Source organism: Gorilla gorilla, chromosome 1 (genome assembly GCF_029281585.2).
Source record: "Gorilla gorilla gorilla isolate KB3781 chromosome 1, NHGRI_mGorGor1-v2.1_pri, whole genome shotgun sequence".
NCBI classification, from domain to species: domain Eukaryota; kingdom Metazoa; phylum Chordata; class Mammalia; order Primates; family Hominidae; genus Gorilla; species Gorilla gorilla.
The window spans coordinates 178,098,410-178,120,809 of NC_073224.2; the positions used below are offsets into that span (position 1 = coordinate 178,098,410).

Consider the following 22,400-nt stretch of genomic DNA (forward strand, 5'->3'; position numbering starts at 1 on the left):
TTTAAAAAAAATAATAGGCCAGGTGCTATGGCTCACACTTGTAATCCCAGCACTTTGGGAGGCCAAGGTGGGAGGATTGCTTGAGGCCAGGAGTTTAGACCAGCCTGGGTAACATAGTGAGATCTCATCTCTACAGAAAATAAAAAAATTAGCCAGTCATGGTGGCAGGTGCCTGTGATCCCAGCTATTTGGGAGGCTGAGGTGGGAGGATTGCTTGAACCTGGGAGGTCAAGGCTGCAGTGAGCTGTGATCACACCACTGCACTCCAGATTGGGTGACAAAGCAAGAACTTGTCTCAAAGAAGAAGAAGGAAAAAAAAAACAATAAAAAATAGTGACCAGGTCTCACTGTGTTTGCCAGGCTGGAGTGCAGTGGTGTAATCATAGCTTGCTATAACCTCGAACTGCTGGGCTCAAGAGATCTTCCTGCCTAGGCCCCCAGAGTAGTTAGGACTACAGGCATGCACCAACATATCAGGATTACTTTTTATTTTTTTGTAGCAGCAGGTTTTCACTATGTTGCCCAGGCTCGTCTTGAACTCCTGGCCTCAAGCGATTCTCCCACCTTGGCCACATAAAGTGCTGGGATTACAGGCGTGAGCCACCACGCCTGGCCTATATGAATTTTTATTCAATCTACAGAACTACCTACTTTACAGGTGACAAAAGATAGATACAAAGGAAACCCTTTCAGGGTCATACAGGTATGAACAGCAGAAGAAAGATATGAACATCACTCATAATACATCCACACCACAGACCTCCTAATGTCTGAGAAATGTCCATGTCCCCCACTAGGGGCACCCATAGGTCTTTAAACAGCCAAAAATAACCGAGATGAGGAAGAAAAAGACTGAAACCAGGCGAGGTCTGAAAACACGATCTCAAGTGACCTTAGGAACAAAGAAGGATACAGTAGTCCCCTCCACTCAGCTAAGGTTTTGCTTTCTGCAGTTTTGCTTTCCTTGGTATCAGTTAGCTGTGGTCAACTGCAGTAATGGCAAAAATCTTAAATGGTAAATTTCAGAAATAAACAATTCATAGGTTTTAAATTGCATGCCATTCAGAGTAGCATGAAGAAATATCTTGCTGTCCAGCCTGGGATGTGAATCATCTCTTTGCCCAGCATATCCATACGCTATATATGCTGCCTGCGCAGAAGTCACTCAGTAGCCATCTCAGTTATCAGATCAACTGCTGCAGTACTGATCTATTTGATTACCAGTCATTGTTGTTAATCTCTTACTGTATGTAATTTATAAATTAAACTTCATCATAGGTATGTACGTACAGAAAAGACATAGTATATATAGGGCTTGGTACTGTCTGTGGTTTCAGGCACGCAGTGGGGTTCTTGGAACATATCCCTTGAAGATAAGAAGGGACTACTGTGCTCTGAACCAGAACACCTGAATTCCTTCCACAGAATAATACCCTGCCTGCCCACAGTCCCCTTTCTAGAGATCTCTCCTTTCAAGGGGCACCTGACCTCTTAATACCACTCCTACCTCCTAAGGTAAGGAGAAGTTAGTGCAAAAGTGCACTGTAGATAAAACATCACAACCATTAGATACTTACCCTTGGTGCACTCACACGCATGTAGACACACAACTCTGCTGGGTCGTACACAAAAATTAATGCAAGGAAGAAACTGTAAAATACCATTTAGCACTTCATGACACCCTGATTTTCTGAAAGACTACCATCTAAAGTAATCTATGCATTACTCAGGCAGGCTCCTGAGTGGCAATAAATATTCACCTATGAACCTAACTCCATGGGGCATACCCTTAAAGATTAAAAGAAGGAATGTGATTTACAAGAACTCTTCTGGAATCTGCTGGGATTTAAATATACCCTAAATCTCCAATAGCAAGCCAAAAAAACAACTTTCAAGTGCAAGACTAATCTCCTAAGACGAGGTTAGGTTGGAGTCCTTCAATGCCCGTGCCTGCATAAGAAATCAGCTTGTGAAATACTCATTTTGAAAGAAAAAGCAATGGGATAAGAACAAAGTATATCTTCCCTCTCTGAAGCTGGGGTCAAACTGAGTAAGAACAACTGATGCTCCACTTCCTCTTCTGTCCAAGAAAGGAGGGGTGGACTTAGAAGTTTGCTTAGATCTTTTCTGATTCTTCACATTCTACAGTTACAATTCTACAGTTTAGAGAAGCAGTCTCATTTCTGTATTCTTCTGCCAGATTCAACTATTCACACTAAGCAAAAGAGAAATTTAAAAAACAATGGAAAAATAATTTGAACACTTTGGGAGGCTGAGGCAGGCAGATTGCTTAAGCCCAGGAGTTTCAGACCAGCCTGGCCAACATGGCGAAACACCATCTCTACGAAAAGAAAAAAAAAAAGTACAAAAATTAGCTATGCTTGGTGGCACATGCCTGCAGTCCCAGCTACTCAGGAGGCTGAGGTGGGAGGATGGTGTGAACCTGGGAAGCGGAGGTTGCAGTGAGCTGAGACGGTCCCACTGCACTCCAGCCTGGGCAACAGAGTAAGACCCTGTCTCAAAAATAAAAAGAAGAAAAAAATTTTGACTAAATAAAAAGCCATAAAATATGTTTCTAACTTCTCCACTTCCAGGCATCTGTCCTAAGGAAACAAATCCTTTGCTTATTTATCACCGTGCGTTCCCCCAGAGGCTGCACCGGATATCACATTAGGACACCGGGCCTGGCAGCACTCTCCCTCTGCATACCGGCCTGGCTTTTGCAGAGTAGAAAAGCTGTTGGGCCTTTCTGTATCCCTTCCTTCCACTCAGATATGGGCTATGCAGAAGCACAGAGAACAACTTTTGATGAAGTTTCTATCTAAAACTCTGGGTAAAATTTCAGGTTGCTGAACAGAGAAATGCACATCATCTAAATCTAAGATATCTCCCATGTCAACACAAAAATCACACTTGGATTAAGGTTTTAATAAAAATGTTTAAAGCCAATTAAGCCCACCCTATCTGTCATCCCTGTTATGTTTTGCTGAAAGCTCCAACTCCTTTGTGCACTTCTTATCTCCCTACTCACAATGCCACACCTTTCTGGGTTTTCCTTCAAATGTGCTTCCTTTGTCACGCCGCACCCCAAGACCTGCCAGGCACATCATCCATCATGCTGCATGGAATCTGCTAGAATTATAAACAAATCTATCCACACCCTGACCTCTTCACTGAACGTTCTCTGAACCTCCTCTTCAACAGCTCTGGTTCTCTGCCAAGTATACCACACTCAAGTGGGTGAAGCTCATTCTCTCACTCCCTGGGGTGTTGGAAAAAGAGGGTAAATATTTTTCAAAACTCCCTACCACTAGGTGGGTACTCTCCTACCACTCTTTCAAAAGCTAATCTCTGCTCCAACACCTCTCCTTTTAATGCCTACTTTATTAGCACTTCATCACTCTTAGTAGTAAATAATCTTCTCCCTAAGTGACAGAAACAAACAAACATCATCACTGGACAAGAATCTCTTTGGATTCCTGCTCTCAAGCTATAAAAAGTACCTACATCCAGACCTTCCTTTCCTTCCTGGCACCTATCTCAGTGGAGGAGGTGAGCTTCCTCCTATCAAACTATCCAAGGTGATTCCAAGTGTGCAATGTCCTCTCCTCCCTCCACCATCTCCACAGACTATATTTAATCACCCCCCTTATGGCATCTGCATATTCCACAAGCAAAGAAAATTCTCTTCAGTTTGATATACATATGAATGTAGTAATATATAATATAAATGTTGTATGTCTTATATACATTATATATATACATATATATATATTTTCCCCTTGCCTTGATACATTAATACCATCTAGTTATCTAAGTAACATGTATTTTTTTTTTTTTTGAGACAGGGTCTCGCTATGTCACCCAGGCTGGAGTGCAGTGGCACAATTATAGCTCACTGCTGCGTCAACCTTCCAGCCTTAAACGGTCCTCCCACCTCAGCCTCCCTAGTAGCTGGGACTATGGGTGTATGCTATCACAACAGGCTAATTTTTTTTTTGAGACGGGGTCTTGCTCTGTTGCCCAGGCTGGAGTGCAGTGGCACGATCTCAGCTCACTGCAACCTCCACCTCCCAGGTTCAAGTGATTCTCCTGCCTCAGCCACCAGGGTAGCTGGGGTTACAGGTGCACACCACCATGCCTGGCTAATTTTTGTATTTTTAGTAGAGATGAGGTTTCACCATGTTGGCCAGGCTAGTCTTGAACTCCTGACCTCAGGTGATCTACCCACCTCAGCCTCCCAAACTGCTGGGATTACAGGCATAAGCCACCAGGCCCAGCCCATGACCAAGATTTTCAAAACACTAGTCAGCTCTTTCTGTGTCCAATTTTTAACCTTGTGTTCAATTCTCAATACACAACTCTCTGAAATCTACTCTACTAACAATGCTCAGTGCTTACCAAGGGCATCCATGTGGCCAAGCCCCGGGAAAACTTCTCTGTCTTATCTATACTGACCCTATTAGCATGTGAACATAGCCTGTGAGGACATTTTTGTTAAAATGTTCTCTTCCTTTGATTTCTAAGTCAATCTAGTTCACTAATTTTCTCCTACCTTTTGTTCATTCCAGCTCACCCCTTTCTTCCTCTGTTCATGTCTTAAGTATTGCTGTTTTCCAGGACTCCAATCTTTTTTTTTTTTATTATTATACTTTAAGTTTTAGGGTACATGTGCACAATGTGCAGGTTAGTTACATATGTATACATGTGCCATGCTGGTGTGCTGCACCCATTAACTCGTCATTTAGCATTAGGTATATCTCCTAATGCTATCCCTCCCCCATCCCCCTACCCCACAACAGTCCCCAGAGTGTGATGTTCCTCTTCCTGTGTCCATGTGTTCTCATTGTTCAATTTCCATCTATGAGTGAGAACATGCAGTGTTTGGTTTTTTGTCCTTGCGATAGTTTACTGAGAATGATGATTTCCAATTTCATCCATGTCCCTACAAAGGACATGAACTCATCATTTTTTATGGATGCATAGTATTCCATGGTGTATATGTGCCACATTTTCTTAATCCAGTCTATCATTGTTGGACATTTGGGTTGGTTCCAAGTCTTTGCTATTGTGAATAGTGCTGCAATAAACATACGTGTGCATGTGTCTTTATAGCAGCATGATTTACAGTCCTTTGGGTATATACCCAGTAATGGGATGGCTGGGTCAAATGGTATTTCTAGTTCTAAATCCCTGAGGAATCGCCACACTGACTTCCACAATGGTTGAACTAGTTTACAGTCCCACCAACAGTGTAAAAGCATTCCCACTTCTCCACATCCTCTCCAGCACCTGTTGTTTCCTGACTTTTTAATGATCGCCTTTCTAACTGGTGTGAGATGGTATCTCATTGTGGTTTTGATTTGCATTTCTCTGATGGCCAGTGATGATGAGCATTTTTTAGTGTCTTTTGGCTGCATAAATGTCTTCTTTTGAGAAGTGTCTGTTCGTATCCTTTGCCCACTTTTTGATGGGGTTGTTTGTTTTTTTCTTGTAAATTTGTTTGAGTTCATTGTAGATTCTGGATATTAGCCCTTTGTCAGATGAGTAGGTTGTGAAAATTTTCTCCCATTTTGTAGATTGCCTGTTCACTCTGATGGTAGTTTCTTTTGCTGTGCAGAAGCTCTTTAGTTTAATTAGATCCCATTTGTCAATTTTGGCTTTTGTTGCCATTGCTTTTGGTGTTTTAGATGTGAAGTCCTTGCTCATGCCTATGCCAGGACTCCAATCTTGACCCTATGCTTGCCTTATTGTTTAAGCTTCATGTTGATGACCATTCAAATCCAAGAGTTTCACCTACGCTTAATCTTGCTCCCAATTACCCATGTCCAGACAGACCTCAACATTAATTCCCAGACCCACATATGTAATTGATTCCATTTAACTTTGTTGTTCTATGGCTACTTTAACCATCAACATGTTCCAAACTGAACTCATCATTTTCCCTTCCAACCTGTTCATGCTCCTATAATATTATATTGAAGCACTAATTTCTCATATCTATCTAGTTTCCTAGTCCAAAAACACAAGTCATCCTCAACTACCCCTTTTTACACTCAACATGTAATGAGTCAAGGGATTCCTGTAGATTTCCTCACTCTTAGATTGGTCTTCTTTTAATTTGTCCTCAAGTGCATTTGCTTGAGTTGTTAAACTCTGAATTAACCTCCCATTCTCTAAGCAGATACTCTATGTAATCCATTTTGTGCACCACCGCAAGATACAAAATTGTACATATGGCAAAATTTTAAGTATATGAAATTCTCATAGTAATTGTCAAATATAGTGGATTTTATTCATAATATTTTTCTGTATTTTCCAAACGTTCTACCAAAATCACGCATTTTTTAAGCAAAAAAAAAAACCACTATTTTATAATGTGAAAACAAAGAGAAATGATATCATACCATGTATCAGTGGCATATCTAGAAGACAACATTCCTGTGTATGCTGAGGCCTTGGAAATAACTCGCGTCGCTTGGTGTTGATATAAAGGCAAATCTTCTTGCTCCCTACTTTGAGCCACAACAGGAAGGTCAATGAGCAAGCTAGGACCTTGGACATCATTCGGGATCATGCCTGAAGAGCAAATCCAGATGACAGTGAACACAAGAGGCACTCATTCTCCTTCAGTCATTCAACAACTAGGTATGGGCACCTACTATGGGAGGGGACTCTTCCAGGTAGGAGACTGAAAATATTAAAGTAAATAAATAAAGGCTTTAATATATCAGATGATGATAGGTACAATGGTGAAAAATAAAGAAGGAAGGAATATAGGAATTGTTCAACAGAAGTCGGTTACAATTTTCAGTGGCCTCACTAAAAAAAATGACATTTATGCAATATTAATATTACTAAAAAATCTAATCTTACTACACATTTTCTCTTATCAGCTTAAGCTTTCCTAATAAGTACTCTGACATTTCACTGATTTAAAAAAAAAAAAACCTCCACAGAATAACAAATAAACCATATTAAATCACTTCTATTTTTAAAAGGGTTTTGTTTATAAATTTCAGAATTCTTTTACATTCTTTTTTTTTTTTTTTTTTTTTTTTTTTAAAGAGACGGAGTCTCTCTCTGTTGCCCAGGCTGGAGTGCAGTGGCGTGATCTTGGCTCACTGCAACCTCTGTCTCCCGGATTCATACAGTTCTCCCTGTCCCAGCCTCCTGAGTAGCTGGGACTACAGGTGTGGTGTTACATGCAAAAATACAATAATTTTTGTATTTTTAGTAGAGACAGGGTTTTGTCATGTTGGCCAGGCTGGTCTCGAACTGCTGACCTCAGGTGATCCACCTGCCTCAGCCTTCCAAAGTGCTGAGATTACAGGCGTGAGCCGCCACACCTGGCCTATACGTGTTCATTTAATTCTCACATCAAACTATGAGTTAGAAAGAAAAGACACTATCAACCATATTTTATAGACAGGAAAACTGAGGTTAAGAAATTTTGCCAATTTTTTACCAGCAGGTAAAGGGTACAGATTGCCATAATTTATTTAAATATTTACAACAAACTTCCTAGCAATTAATTTTGATTTCTACTTAGAAAGGTTCACATAATAAGCTTGAGAAGTATGGTGGGGACAACATTTTTGGACTTTACTTCTTATGTTCTTCCTAGTTGCCGGTAGCATATTATACAATTATCATGTTAAGAAATTAAAAGCTAGTATTTTCTCCTTATATTTGCCCAAATAAACTAAAGAAAGCTCCTTTAGTCTCACCACAATAGATCATATGTTGAAACATGTATATATAGTAAGCACAGTATAACTATCATATATAGACATGTGTGTGGGTATGTCCACATATATTGTCTATACACATCCTCACACACACACTATAAAAAGATAATGCATAAGGTATAATATATAGGATTCAACACCATGGTTATCTATGGAGAGGAAGTTAAGCTGTGTTATCATGGTTTATTGTTTAAAAGCAGAATATCGGCCAGGCGCAGGTGCTCATGCCTGTAGATCCAGCACTCTGGGAGACTGAGGCAGATGGACTCCTTGAGCCCAAGAATTCAAGACCGGCTTGGGCAACATGGTGAAACTCCATTAGCCAGGCTTGGTGGAGCACACCTGTAATCTCAACTACTCGGAAGGCTGAGAGGCAGGAGGATCACTAGAGTCCGAGAGGATGATCACAGTGAGGAGTGATGTTGCCACTGTACTCTAGCCTGGGCAACAGAGTGAGACCTTGTATCAAAAACAAAAACAAAAGGAAAAAGAAACCCAGAAGATTTGGGGTTGAGGGAGAAAGCTGATATGACCCAGTTATGAGGGTAGACAGGTAGCGTTTCATACAAACTGGAAAAATTTGGAAGACTATAAACCAAATCGCGATTACCTCTGCAGACAATTTCTTATTTCTACTTTTTGTTTATCTGCATTATCTTATTTATCCTCTAGGAACACACTTAATTGTTTTTTGTCACCTAGCAAATAACCTCCTTAAGAACTTTGCATTTCTTATTCTCTCAGCCATATCCCAAATGTTTTCACACAGGGCTGGCTTACTTTACTCACGTGTCAGTCAAATGTTACCCTACGAAAACAGTCAGCCGGACCACTCCATATAAAATAGGCCTCCTCCTCAAACAGTCTCTATTTCTTTTTACTGCTTTATTTTCCCTCATGAACCCTATCATATTATACATTAATTTATTATTGTCTGCCCCCACCAGAATGTGGGCCGACTTTATTTTGTTCACTGCTCCACTCTCATGACCCCCAGAGCAGCACTCTTATACGGAAAGCACTAGCAAATATTTCTGAACAAGTAAATATGGTACTTCCTTAATACACCAACCAACAATGTGTTTTTAAGTTTAAAAAATATGAGTATACTGTTTTCCGAAGTAGAAAAACATAGAAATCTACAGCTAATGTTATGGTTAGAATGGAAGTCGCATCTATTGTGCATCCCACGGTCCATTCTATGGAACAAGTCTATCTTTGATCATCTCGTAAAGGAGCTTTGAGACTTCTGATTAAACATCTTCAGTGATTTGGGAATGCCATTTATTCAAATTATATAAATGGGAGGCCTAAAATAATTGTGCTTAATCAAACAAGGTAAATGGAGAGCCTAAAGAGCGGGCTGGGTGCGATAGCTCACACCTGTAATCCCAGCACTTTGGAAGGCCAAGGTCGGTGGATCACCTGAGGTCAGGAGTTTGAGACCAGCCTGGACAACATGGTAAAACCCCGTCTCTACTAAAAATACAAAAATTAGCCAGGCGTGGTGGCACACACCTGTAATCCCAGCTACTCAGGTGGCTGAGGCACGAGAATCTCTTGAACCTGGGAGGCAGAGGTTGCACTGAGCCGACATCATGCCACTGCACTTCCAGCCTGAGTGACAGAGCAAGACTTTGTCACAAAAAAAAAAAAAACAAAAAACAAAAAACTGTTTTAACTGTGGTTCATGGATCCTGGGAAGCTGCCCCCACAGGCCCCAGGATAAGGCTTCTGAGCATACAGGTCAAATTCAGGGTCCTTCCCGGCACACAAAGTCCCCACAGCTGGGCTCTCCTGAATGTCTCCGCTACCTGCCTTATGTATTCTTCACTCTGCACTGAGCTGTTTTGCTAAACTTTTCCAAACATGATGCTTTTCCCTGTCTGTAATTCTAGAAAATACAGAACAACAAATAGTGCCTTAGGTTTCCCAATGCATTGCACAGTACCTTGTAGATAGATTTTATTTTATTTTATTTTATTTTTGAGACAAGGTCTCGCTTGGTCACCCAGGCTGGAGTGCAGTGGTGCAATCTTGACTCACTGCAACCTCCACCTCCCAGGTTCAAGCGATTCTCCTGCCTCAGGCACCTGAGTAGCTGAGATTACAGGTGTGTGCCACCATGCCCGGCTAATTTTTGTATTTTTAGTAGAGACAGGGTTTTGTCATGTTGGCCAGGCTGGTCTTGAACTCCTGACCTCAAGTGATCTGCCCGCCTTGGCCTCCCAAAGTGTTGGGATTACAGGCATGAGCCACCGTGCTGGCCAAAACAGTTTTTCCTGCAATGTATTTCTTTGAACACTGTGTTCTTGGAAGAAAAAATATTTAAAATATCACACATTATGTGATTAAAGTATGACTGAAAGCTCAAACACGTGTAAGATGATAAAATACTGTTGTACTGGGTTGAGTAATAATAACATAGCTTTTATCCAAATGATAAGAAATCAAGTGTATGCTCTTATCAAGATTGTGGACATCTATTTTTTGGTTTGCATACCTTCTACGGATTTAAAAAATATCTGGTAGAGCTTAACCTAGAAAATGTAACAAAGAAAAAAAGTTCTAATGCGCCTTCTATATTTTGTTTTGTTTCCCATTAAATAAATGTGAGAAGACACAAAACCTTAAGTATTTTACTTCTTTGGCTAATGGGGGAAGAAGCTGAAGCTACAAAAATACCTTTAAGTGTATCCAACATTCTGTGGCTGTTCTTCATTCACGCATTCACAAATTCATTTAACAAATGTTTATAGAGCACCCACTACTTGCCAGGAACTATTCTAGGCATTAGAGATAGCTAAGTGTACAAAACTGACAAAGTTCCTATTCTTGGGAGCTAGCATTCTAGTGGAGAGAGATACAGAATGAACACAGTATGATTTCAGGATATGGTAAGTTCTAAGAAGGAAAATAAGGCAACAGGTAGGAACAGAAAGAAACAGGTGAGTAGCTGGTCGGGTGTGGTGGCTCACGCCTGCAATCCCAGCACTTTGGGAGGCTGAGGCGGGTGGATCACTTGAGATCAGCCTGGCCAGAATGATGAAACCCCATCTCTACTAAAAATACAAAATTAGCCAGGTGTGGTGGCGTGTGCCTGTAATCCCAGCTACTCAGGAGGCTGAGGCAGGAGAATAGCTTGAACTCAGGAGGTGGAGGTTGCAGTGTGCCAAGATCACACCACTGCACTCCAGCCTGGGTGACAGAGTGAGACTCTGTCTAAAAAGAAAAAGAAAAAAAAAATAGATGGAGTAGTCAAAAACCTGGATGGTGATAGGGAATCAGTCCCATAAAAATCTGCAATACCATTCTAGGTAGGAGGAACAGCATAAGGAGGAGGCTTCATGAAAAAGATGGAATTTTCCCAATATTTTGATTTGCCACTACAAAAAGCACTGTTGCTTAGCAATATACCAAGCAAAAGAATGGGACCCAGAAGTAGCTGGGCTCCAGAAAAAAAAAAAAAAAAAAAGGAAAAATTCTAAAACCCTAAGTCCTGTGAGCCTTATTTTTTCTTCTCACCATACCGGAGAACTCTGCAATGATAGGAAAACCAAATTACAAACAACGTCTCTCCCATCTTAGAAGTGGGCAGTTAGGTTTTGGGTCCAAACAGCACAGCTTCAAACTTTTCTTCTTTTTAAATATTTTATCTTATTTGATGGAGGCCTTCATTCTAGATCGTCAGGGTCACTTTGGATCTTAGTTCTGTCATCCAACATACTGACAATCCTTCCCAATTTCCTGGAATGTGTGAATTTATCCAATATGCCATCTGTGCCATTACCCCATTTCCCGAGAAAAAGAATAACCAAGGCAACTTGTGCATAGAGTCCTATGGCCTATGTTAGAGACCTGTACCTATGCAGGCATAAACCCATTAATCACTCATAGGATATACCCCAGTAATTCATTATAAATTATCAGCCAATTGTTTTTATCATGTTTATAAGAATATGATGAATTGTGCATCAAATGTCTTCCTTAAGTCCATAAATTTGGCCAGGTGCGGTGGCTCACGCCTGTAATCCCAACACTTTGGGAGGCCAAGGTGGGCGGATCACGAGGTCAGGAGTTCAAGACCAGCCTAGCCAACATGGTGAAACCCCGTCTCTACTAAAAATACAAAAAAATTAGCCAGGTGTGGTGGCACACGACTGTAATCCCAGCTACTCAGGAGGCTGAGGCAGGAGAATCACTTGAACCTGGGAGGAGGTTGCAGTGAGCCGAGATTGTGCCACTGCACTCCAGCATGGGTGACACAGTGAGACCCCGTCTCAAAAAAAAAAAAAAATCCATAAGTTCATAGTATATTTGGGGTACTTGCCTTAGTAGAAAATCATAAATGACCTCTGACTAAGCACTGTAGATACTCTTTTAAAACTTTTTTTTTTTTTTTAAATAGAGATGGGGTCTCCCTATGTTGCCCAGGCTGGTCTCGAACTCCTGGACTCAAGTGATCCTCCTGCCTTGGCCTCCCAAAGTGCTAGAATTGCAGGTATGAGCCACCACACCCAGCCTAAAACTTTTCCTATAATCATCACTGAAACTCTTTCCATGCATTCATCTTGAACAAATTTTCTGGTAAACTCACTACCACTTCTGCTTTTCATTTCATCTAGAAACTTTGGAATCAGGGTCCAATCAGTTGGCAATGTTGCAGATATGGGGTGAAAATACTGTCATGCTCAGGTGGGATTAATGGAAGTCTCAGTTACCCTTCCCCCATCCCCATACTCCCCTTTGCTCCCATCCTTGAGGGCCTCCATTCCCACATGACAATCAAAGCACTGCTCCACTGTTCCAGCTTTGCTGATGTCTGCCTCCCCCACACTGAGGAGGAAGGACCAGGGCAGGACTGGTGCTCAGGCAGGAATGGCCTAAAACCAGAGTTTTCAGAACAGGAAACTGGTTCTCTATGTCCCATCCAGCTACACTGGAAAAAGCAGTCTGTTAAACTACACCACTAAGTTGCCTAGGTTGGTGCAGTTTAAAACTTCATGAATTGCTCCACACAAAGGCTACCTGTGCCCTCTGCCCCACTGCCTCCTCCATGGACCCTGTCAGTGCACAGGCACACATTTCTCACCTGTCACAGCACTTCACACAGTTACACTTTACAGAGCTGTCCACCAAGTGCACAGAGAAACCCAGGAGCCCATGAAAAAGATTGAGTCCTGTAGGGCCTCTGTAGTCAGGTAATGGTCATAACAGGGGTACAGAGGTTAGAAAAACAGGGAGATTTTTAAAAAATAAATGCTCTAGGATTTAAGTTGTATTAATCCACTCTTACACTGCCATAAAGAACTACCGGAGACTGGGTAATTTATAAAGAAAACATGTTTAATTGACTCACAGTTCCACAGGCTGTACAAGAGGCATGGCTAGGAAGCCCTCAGGAAACTTACAATCATGGCAGAAGGGTGAAGGGGAAGCACGCATGTCTTCACATGGCAGTAGGAAAGAGAGAGAGCATGCGCAAAGGGGGAAGTGCCACACACTTTTAAACCATCAGATCTCTTGAAAATTCACTCCCTATCATGAGAACAGATGGGGGAAATCTGCTCTCATGATAAAATCACCTCCTACCAAGTCCCTTCCCCAATACTAGGAATTACGATTCAACATGAGATTTGAGTGGGGACACAGAGCCAAACCATATCAGAAGTTAATGCTTATAGGAGAGGAATGGGGGAAATTTTCTAAAGGTCTACATTTGATGAGATGCAAGAATGGAATAACAAAATAAAGGCAAGCAGAATCCAAAGTAGAGAAGAGATCGGGTTACTATACAACTTAGCAACTGAAAAAAAAAAAAGTAATGAACTGATATGCTGTTGAATAACCACGTGAGCAGTACATCATTTCCTCATTCAGTAAATATTTCTTGAGCACCTACTATGTGAATATAATCAGATACAGTCCTCACCCTCCTGAAGCTTAGTGTGTGGTAAGAGACAGGCCTGCAAGTAAGCATGTGCACTGAGTCTTGACAATAACACAAAATCATCTTGGATTTGCAAATGGCACAACCCAGTCTTTGAGCAAAGCCTGGGAAACAGAACTGCCTTCTGTCTGAAATCTTCCAAAATCTTGTAACACTAAGTGTATTACTCAATGCAATAATGTCAATAATTACATTATTAATTATGCAAATTTAAATGTTTAGTTTTATAACCCATGAAGAGTATATGCTTTTTAAAGATGCACAATTTTGGATTAACCAAAAGGTCAAGAATATCTCTTTACACAGGGGTTCTCAACAATGATTTCTAAATTCATTGTTCTGCAGATAAATCTAAGACTGCCTCTTATTCCACTGCTCCTCCACCCAAACACCAGCCCATATAGCTAGTCTATTTCTTTTGATCTTGACAGTATAAACCAGTGGTTTATACGGTATACATGTGGCAACATCTGGAGACATTTTGATTTTCATCATTACTGGGACAGGGTGTGCCACTGGCATCTAGGGTTAGAAGACAGGGACGCTGCTAAGCATCCTACAATGTACAGGGTACCCCACCCCCACCAAAAGACTCATCTGGTCCAAAATCGTGCTAAGTTTGCTATGGTATTAATAGTAATGAAACAGATATGGTCTATTTATTCATTTACTCAAACATTTGTGCTATACATCTTCTCCAACTATTTAATAGAGAACTATAAGAAATGTGGTGAATTTTAGAAAGCAATATACCTGGAGAGTTTTATTTTGGGAAGTCCCATTTTTCTCCTAGTCATGATCTTGAAAACTTGGGTAGATTCATCTAATCTTAGATATTTAAAATTAAGTATTCATACTCTTTTTTTTTCCATGCTCTGTTTTGACCCACAGGAAACTGTATGTTATCATCGCAGAGATGCCTTCAATTTTTACCCTTAAGTATTCCATTTTTTAGAATTTACTTAATAGAATCCTAATCTCATATAAAACTGTTACATCACTTTCTACAGCCCTCTCTCCCCTTACAACATATTACTATACAACACAGAGAAAGACTTATAAGTAGTCATAACAAGTGAAGGACAGCATAAATCCTCAACAATGGCTCTATAAATCCCAGTGCTATGAAAGCATTTAACAATCTCCCTAGGGATGTCAATTTTATAATGACATTCAATATTTTAGTGTTAGATGAAGAAAAATTCTTTTTTTAAAGTCAACTTTTCAAACATATATAAGAATCGATATTGAGGGGCAGCAGGGAGAGGCACTATACTTTTAGAATTCTTTAATGGAAACTAAGTTATTAATGTACTAAAATTGACTGTAATATATGGCTATAAAAATGTTTCATAAATGTTTAAAATATGCCTCTCTTTATTAATATTTAACAGTCCCATTAAATGAGCTAGCAATATTACTTAAGAGCATCAGAGACTTTAATATATATTAGTAAAGACTTATTTCAGATTTGGTGTAAGGTTCTAGTCTGAGTTTCAATCCATACTGCTAATAAAATGCAACATGAGGCAGAGAAAATGTAGCCCTCTCAAAAAACAGAATCTGAAAACTCTAAGTTGAAATCTAAGGCATGTTTATTCTTTCAGGTAATTCTGAAGCAGATTAATTATTAAGCAGATGTAAATTCAAAACATCATAATGAATAAAAATATGACAGTGAAATTCATGTATACAAACATAAAACTGAAAGCTTGCAAAATAATGTAATTTGTGTTTATGAGAAACAAAAGTCACAAACCTAAATCCAGACTAGTTTTTGCTAATGAACTAAGATTTTCCAGGTCGTCAAATCTGCCTTGTTGACTATTTCCTTCAGTTGATGGTACAGATGGTAGGGACTCCATGACAAAATTTTCTTTCATCTTGAGAGGAAGAAAAATAGAAATGCATTAGTACTTTATGAAAAAAATGTATTACTGCACAGTTGATCAAGCCAAGTAATAATGATAGTGGAAAATTGGCCTTGCAAACAGGCATTCTCAAGTAATGGTTTATACTGTTGTAAGCAGTAACAAATGCTGGTAACAATATCTGCAAGAGTATAGGCTAGTAAAATCTGTTTATTCTAAAACTTGGATTTTTAACCAAAAAAACTGCTTTATAAGCATTAATAAGTGGATTTAAATAAACATTTACCAAGGTAGAGGAATAAAAGATCTATCAAGTCAAGCAAGGTCAACTGCTGATACACACAGCCTCCTGGATTGTGTTGCTCTGATATCTACAAATAAATAGCTTCCTTGCTGACTCCAAAATATGTGATAAATTTTCATATCTATAAGCGTTTGTTAGCACTCTTATCTGCCTGGTGAATACCTAGTTACCAAACCTAAAACCTAAAACCTACAGATAAGTGCTGTTGATAACTTAACTGCATTTTCCTCCCATCTTGCTTTTATATACATGTTTTTTTTGGTTTTCCAAAGTCACAATCTTCCAGAATGCTAAAATATTTATGTTTCCCCTGACCCTGCAAATTCATATGTTAAAATCCTAACCCCCAAGGTGAAGATATTTAGAAGTGGGAACTTTTGTGGGGTGATAGAGTTATGAGGGCAGAGCCCTGGTGAATGGGATTAGTAGTGCCTTTATAAAATAGGCCCAAGGGGCCAGGTGTGGTGGCTCACACCTGTAATCCCAACACTTTGGGAGGCCAAGGCAGGTGGATCACTTGAACCAGGCATTTGAGACCAGCCCAGCCAACATGGGGAAATCCTGTCTCTACTAAAAATACAAAAATTAGCCAGGCATGGTGGTGCATGGCTGTAATCCCAGCTACTTGGGAGGCTGAGGAGAACCACTTGAATCTGGGAGGCAGAAGTTGCAGTGAGCTGAGAACAGGCCATTGCACTCCAGCCTGAGTGACAGAGAGGCACTGTCTCAAAAATAAATAAATAAATAAATAAATAAATAAATAAATAAATATAGGCCCAAGGGAGCTCATTCCACTCTTCCACCCTGTGAGGACACAGCTAAAGGATGACATTTATGAACCAGAAAGGGGGCCCTCACTGATGCAGAATTTTTGCTCCTTAACTCAGCTAATCTGGGTTCTTGTCTCACAATCAGGAAGAATTAGGCACACGGACACATTGAAGAGTGAGGAGGGTGGAATTTTTAAGCAAAAAGAAAGCTCTCAGCAAAGAGAGGGGGTCCTGCAAGCAGATTTTCACATCCCAAATTGAATACCTGGGCCACCCCACAGCAGCTGAAGAGGCCAGGCTCCTCCCCTGCATAAGACACAAATTACTGGTGGCTCCACCCCATTCCCCCCCGGTGCATGGGTCTCCAGCCTGCTGTGGGCATGCCTAGGCAAACTCCCTGTGCAGGTTCCCTTATCTGTACAAAACATGTGGTGTAAACACTTGTAGGGGAGGTCAGAGATTCTCCAGGGACCCTTCCCAATCTGCCTAGGCCTTTGTCCGCCTCCTACCTCTAACATCACCAGACACCAAATGTGTGGACACCTTCATCTTGGACTTCCCAGCCTTCATAACTGTGAGAAATAAATCTGTTTTGTTTATAAGCTACCCAGTTAATGGTATCTTGTTATAGCAGGCCAAACAGACTATGATAGAAAACATCATATTTTCACTTTAAGTATCTTTTTATATTTTAAAAAATTTTACGGCCAGGTGCAGTGGCTCATGCCTATAATCCCAGCACTTTGGGAGGCCGAAATGTGTAGATCACTTAAGGCCAGGAGTTTGAGATGAGCTGGTCAACATGGCGAAACCCCATCTCTACAAAAAAATTACAAAAACTAGCCAGGCATAGCGGTGTGTGCCTGCAGTCCCAGCTACTCAGGAGGCTGAGGTGGGAGGATAGCCTGAGCCTGGGAGGGTGAGGTTGCAGTGAGCTGTGATCATGACACTCCAGCCTGGGCAAAAGAGTGAGACCCTGTCTTTATAAATAAATAAATAATAAAAATAAAAAATTTTATCAGTACAAATTTAAATGACTATTTTATAGCCACCTTAGGGATGTACCATAATTCATTTAAGGTGAATAACACTATGTTATTCTTTATTGCTGGAATTTTGGTTGTTCAAAACAAAATGTGAATTTTGTTTTGAAAATGGTCTACTTTTTCTGTAAAGTGGTCAGACTTCAATGATAAGAGAAGGATCATTCATAAGCCAATATACAAAATACTTCCAGCTTTGCAAAGTAGATTATGAATTTGGTAATGCTGGGCAAGGTAGCAGAGCCCCAGCAACAGAAAGTGACTGGCATGCAGGTAGTAAAGCGAATTTACTGACAACAGCACAGGCTTGAAAAGTCAAGTTTTATTAGACAGAAAGAACACTGTAGTGGGGCGCTTCAGCAAGAGAGGACTGAGTGGGCCTCCGTGGATTTTCCTTAGGGGTATTTATAGACCTTAAAGCAGGAGCCTAAGGGTAATTTGGACCCTATTAGTTTTGCAGGTCATGATAGATTGATCACATTTGTAGACACGTTGGTGCCTTGATGTCAGCAAAGGCTGCACAATGAGTTTCGATATGCATGCATTCAGGAGATATATAGAAATTCTAGCTACTTATAAATTTTTGGGAAAGCAGCCTGGTAACCAGATGCTGGCTTTAGATAACAGGGAAGTCTAATTGCTTCTAAATTCCTCAGATAAGGAGTTTTGCCTCTGGATGCCATGGTTGATGACCACCAGGTGATCTTTGCTCTTTTCATTATACATCTACATTCCTCAGATAAGGAGTTTTGCCTCCAGATGGTCTGCTTCATGGTCACCAGGTGATTTTTGCTCGCCTTGGGTAAGTATGTAACTATATCAGATACCTAATGGAGCCTAAGGAACACAGAATTCAACTCAAATATTAAATAGGGGTAAGAAAGGGGATCTGACTACATAGTTGTCTAGAATAAAATAAGCAAGAACTTCTTACAGAAAAGAGTGAGGATTTGGAAGGAACTGAGCAGTTAAAAAGAAGAAGGTTGTAATTTGGGGCCATTTGGACTTCTTAAACAAAGTTAATGGTAATTCTGTTAATAGTAAATGAAGAAGAAAATTGATATCCAAATCTGGGATTTCAATACATTGGGTATGATAGGTGAGATATTTATAAATAGGAATTTCTGGCTGGTAGCAGTGGCTCAAGCCTGTAATCCCAGCACTTTGGGAGGCCGAGGTGGGTGGACCACTTGAGGTCGGGAGTTCAAGACCAGCCTGACCAACATGGCGAAACCCCATCTCTACTAAAAATACAAAAAAAAAAAAGCCAGGCTTGGTGGCTCACGCTTGTAATCCCAGCACTTTGGGAGGCCAGGGTGGGCGGATAGCCTGAGGTCAGGAGTTTGAGACCAGCCTGGCCAATGTGGTGAAATCCCATCTCTACTAAAAAATGCAAAAATTAGCTGGGTGTGGTGGTGGGCGCCTGTAATACCAGCTACTCGGAAGGCTGAGGTAGGAGAATTGCTTGAACCCAGGAGACGGAGGCTGCAGTGAGCCGAGATCACACCACTGCACTCCAGCTTGGGTGACAGAGTGAGATTCCATCTCAAAAAAAAAAAAAAAAAAAAAAAACATATATATATATATATACACACACACACACACACGTATATATATGTATATACATATACACAAGTATATATACACGTATATCTACACATATACACACATATATACACATATATATACACACACATATATACATATATGTGTATATATGTGTATATATACACACATGTGTATATATGTGTATATATACACACATGTGTATATATACACACATATATACACATATATATGTATATATGTGTATATACATTTATGTGTATATATACACATATATGTGTATATATGTGTGTATATATACACATATATGTGTATATATACATATATGTGTATATATATGTGTATATATATACACATATATGTATATATACAAAAAATTATCCAGGCATGGTGGCGCATGCCTGTAATCCCACCTACTTGGGAGGCTGAGGCAGGAGAATCGCTTGAACCTGGGTGGCAGAGGTTGCGGTGAGCCAAGACTGCACCATTGCACTTCAGCCTGAGCAACAAGAGTGAAACTCCATCTCAAAAAAAATAAAAAATAAATTAAATAAACATGAATTTCTTTTTTCTGGTTTTTTTTTTTTAAATAGAGAAGATTTTTTTTCTAAAAAGAGAAGAAAATAAGAACACAGAATTATTCTTAGGTAAATAACCCTCAGGCAAAAAAAAAAAAAATCTTTAAAAAATGGACAAAGGACTTGAACAGACATTTCTCCAAAGAATACATAAAGATGGCCAAATAAGCACATGAAAGGATGCTCAATATCACTAATTGTTAGGATAATGCAAAACAAAACATAAGATAGCACTTTATACTCCTAAGAAGCAAACAAAAAGCCAACAAACAAGTGTTGGAGAGACTGTGGAGAAATTTGAAACCTTGTGCTTTGCTAATGGAAATATAAACTGGTGCAGCTGCTTGCTGTAGAAAACAGTATAGCTCCCCAAAAATTAAATATAGAATTAGCATATGATCCAGCAATTCCACTGCTGAGTATATACTAAAAAGAACTGAAAGCAGGGATTTCAACAGATATTTATATACCAATGTTCATAACACCGTTATTTGCAATGGCCAAAGGTAGAAACAACCTAAATATCCATCAACAGATGAATGGAAAAACAAAATGTGGTATATATGGTGGGGACCTATAGGAACCTCAGAGTTGGTACTGATAGTGACAGGAGGCAGAGAAATTTAAGGGCAGGTCCCTGACAAAACCCCACCCTCAAGCCTAAAACCATGGCCCCAACTGAGAACTTCTAACCCTGTTTTCCTGCTCAAATGTTACCTTTTCCTAAACCACCCATGCCCTCGCCCTGCTCTATCCTGTGCCTATAAAGACCCTAGACTCAGCTGGCAGAGAGAAGAAGCAGCTGGATGTCAGGGACTACAGCTGGACGTCAGAGAAAAGCAGCTTGACTTTAGAGGGACAGCTTGATGGTGAAACTCTGGAGAATAATCCAGCCAGAGATGGCTGGACTTCTGGGGAAGATTACCTACCCACCTCCCCATCTCCCTTGCAGCTCCCCTTCCCACTGAGAGCCACTTTATTGGCAATAAAATCCCCGCATTTACCATCCTTCAATTTGTTCGTGCAGCCTCATTTTTCCTGGATACCAGAAAGCGCTCAGGAGCCACAAGTGTGGATACAAAAGACTGTCACACTGGCCCTTTGCCCTCGCTGGCAGAGGGCAGCCGCCTCATGTGAAAAGGCAGAGGGCCCACTGAACTGTTAACACTTAAGCCGTCCGCAGATGGCAGAGCTAAAAGATCACTGTAACACGCCCACTGGGGCTTCGGGGGTTGCACGCACCTCCCCTAGATGCTGCCACTGGGCCTGCACAGAATTTGCTCCTGCCAGTACCCAAAAGCGCTTGCCCAGGCTCCTGCACCCGCTCACCTGAGCGCTCCCCTCCCACGAGGGTGAATGCTGCAGGTCTGAGTGAGTGGAGTTTACTCTTGCCAGTGCCAAAGCAGTCACCTGGTTCCAGCATGCATGTACTCCAGTTCCCACCTTGTTCACTCACACACTCCCTCCCTCGAGGAGAGCAGTGGGCTGAGTAAACAGGGCACCTCTGTCACAAGTCCCACAAAGGGCTCAGGGGACTATCTGGCTTCAGTATGAAGATTATTATAAACTAAAGATACTTTAGATTTAACAGATGCAGAAAAAAGCCTTCTCAGAGCTTCCCTTATGTGACTAAGCAGCAAGTTCTAGGAAATGAGGCTATCAAACATTCCCTCTTGAGGTGGGTCGACCCCCAGGAAGATTGAGAGTAAGCTACCATAAATGCCCTCTTGAGGAATGGCAATAAGCAAACAGAAGGATCAGTGGCCCTGCATTTAAAAAATTATCAACATAATAAAAAATGTTATCTCCATTTGTTCTCCTAAAAACCCGTTTGTCTTTCCTAAACAAACCTAGTTGTTCTTCTCATAGAAGCTTTTTCTGTCCTCCCTTTCCCCCTGTTACCTATGTAAGCTCTAACTTTAATCACTTAGTGAGCTTGCTGCTTCTTTTGTTGCGTTCATGTGTGTATAAATAAACCTTTATTCTCCTGTTAATGCCTTATGTCAGTTTAATTTGCACTCTCCCAGGCACAAAATAGAGGGTAGAGGAGAAGTTTTTTCTCCGAGACATATATCTATAAGGAAATATTTTATTCAACTTTTTTTTTTGAGACGGAGTCTCTCTCTGTTGCCCAGGCTGGAGTGCAGTGGCACAATCTCAGTTCACTGCAAACTCTGCCTCCCAGTTTGAAGCGATTCTCCTGGCCCAGCCTCCCGAGTAGCTGGAACCACAGGCATGCGCCACCACGCCTGGCTAATTTTTCTATTTTTAGTAGAGATGGGGTTTCACCATGTTGGCCAGGCTGGTCTCGAATTCCTGACCTGAAGTGATCCACCCACCTTGGCCTCCCAAAGTGCTAGGATTACAGGCATGAGCCACCATGCCCGGCCTATTCAACTTTAAAAAGGGAGGAAATTCTGACATATTCTACAACATGGATGAATCTCAAAGACATTACACTAAGTGAAAGAGCCAGACACAAAAGAAAAATATTGTACCACTCCACTTTTTTCAGTTGCTTTAGTATAGTCAAATTCTTAGAGATAGAAAATAAAATAGTGGTTGGT

The 22,400-nt window shown here is 40.7% G+C and overlaps 1 protein-coding gene across 8 annotated transcripts in view; it reads right to left on the reverse strand.

Annotated features, from left to right (window-relative positions):
- Window positions 1-22,400, reverse strand: part of PATJ (PATJ crumbs cell polarity complex component) — a 415,136-nt gene that overhangs the window by 265,641 nt on the left and 127,095 nt on the right. For all 8 annotated transcript variants that reach the window (XM_055362067.2, XM_063698171.1, XM_055362138.2 and 5 more), the window contains 2 exons: window positions 15,461-15,584; window positions 6,408-6,579 (listed from right to left, as the gene is read on the reverse strand). In XM_055362067.2, the coding sequence (XP_055218042.2) occupies window positions 6,408-6,579; window positions 15,461-15,584 (296 nt within the window). The remainder of the gene's footprint in view (window positions 1-6,407; window positions 6,580-15,460; window positions 15,585-22,400) is intronic.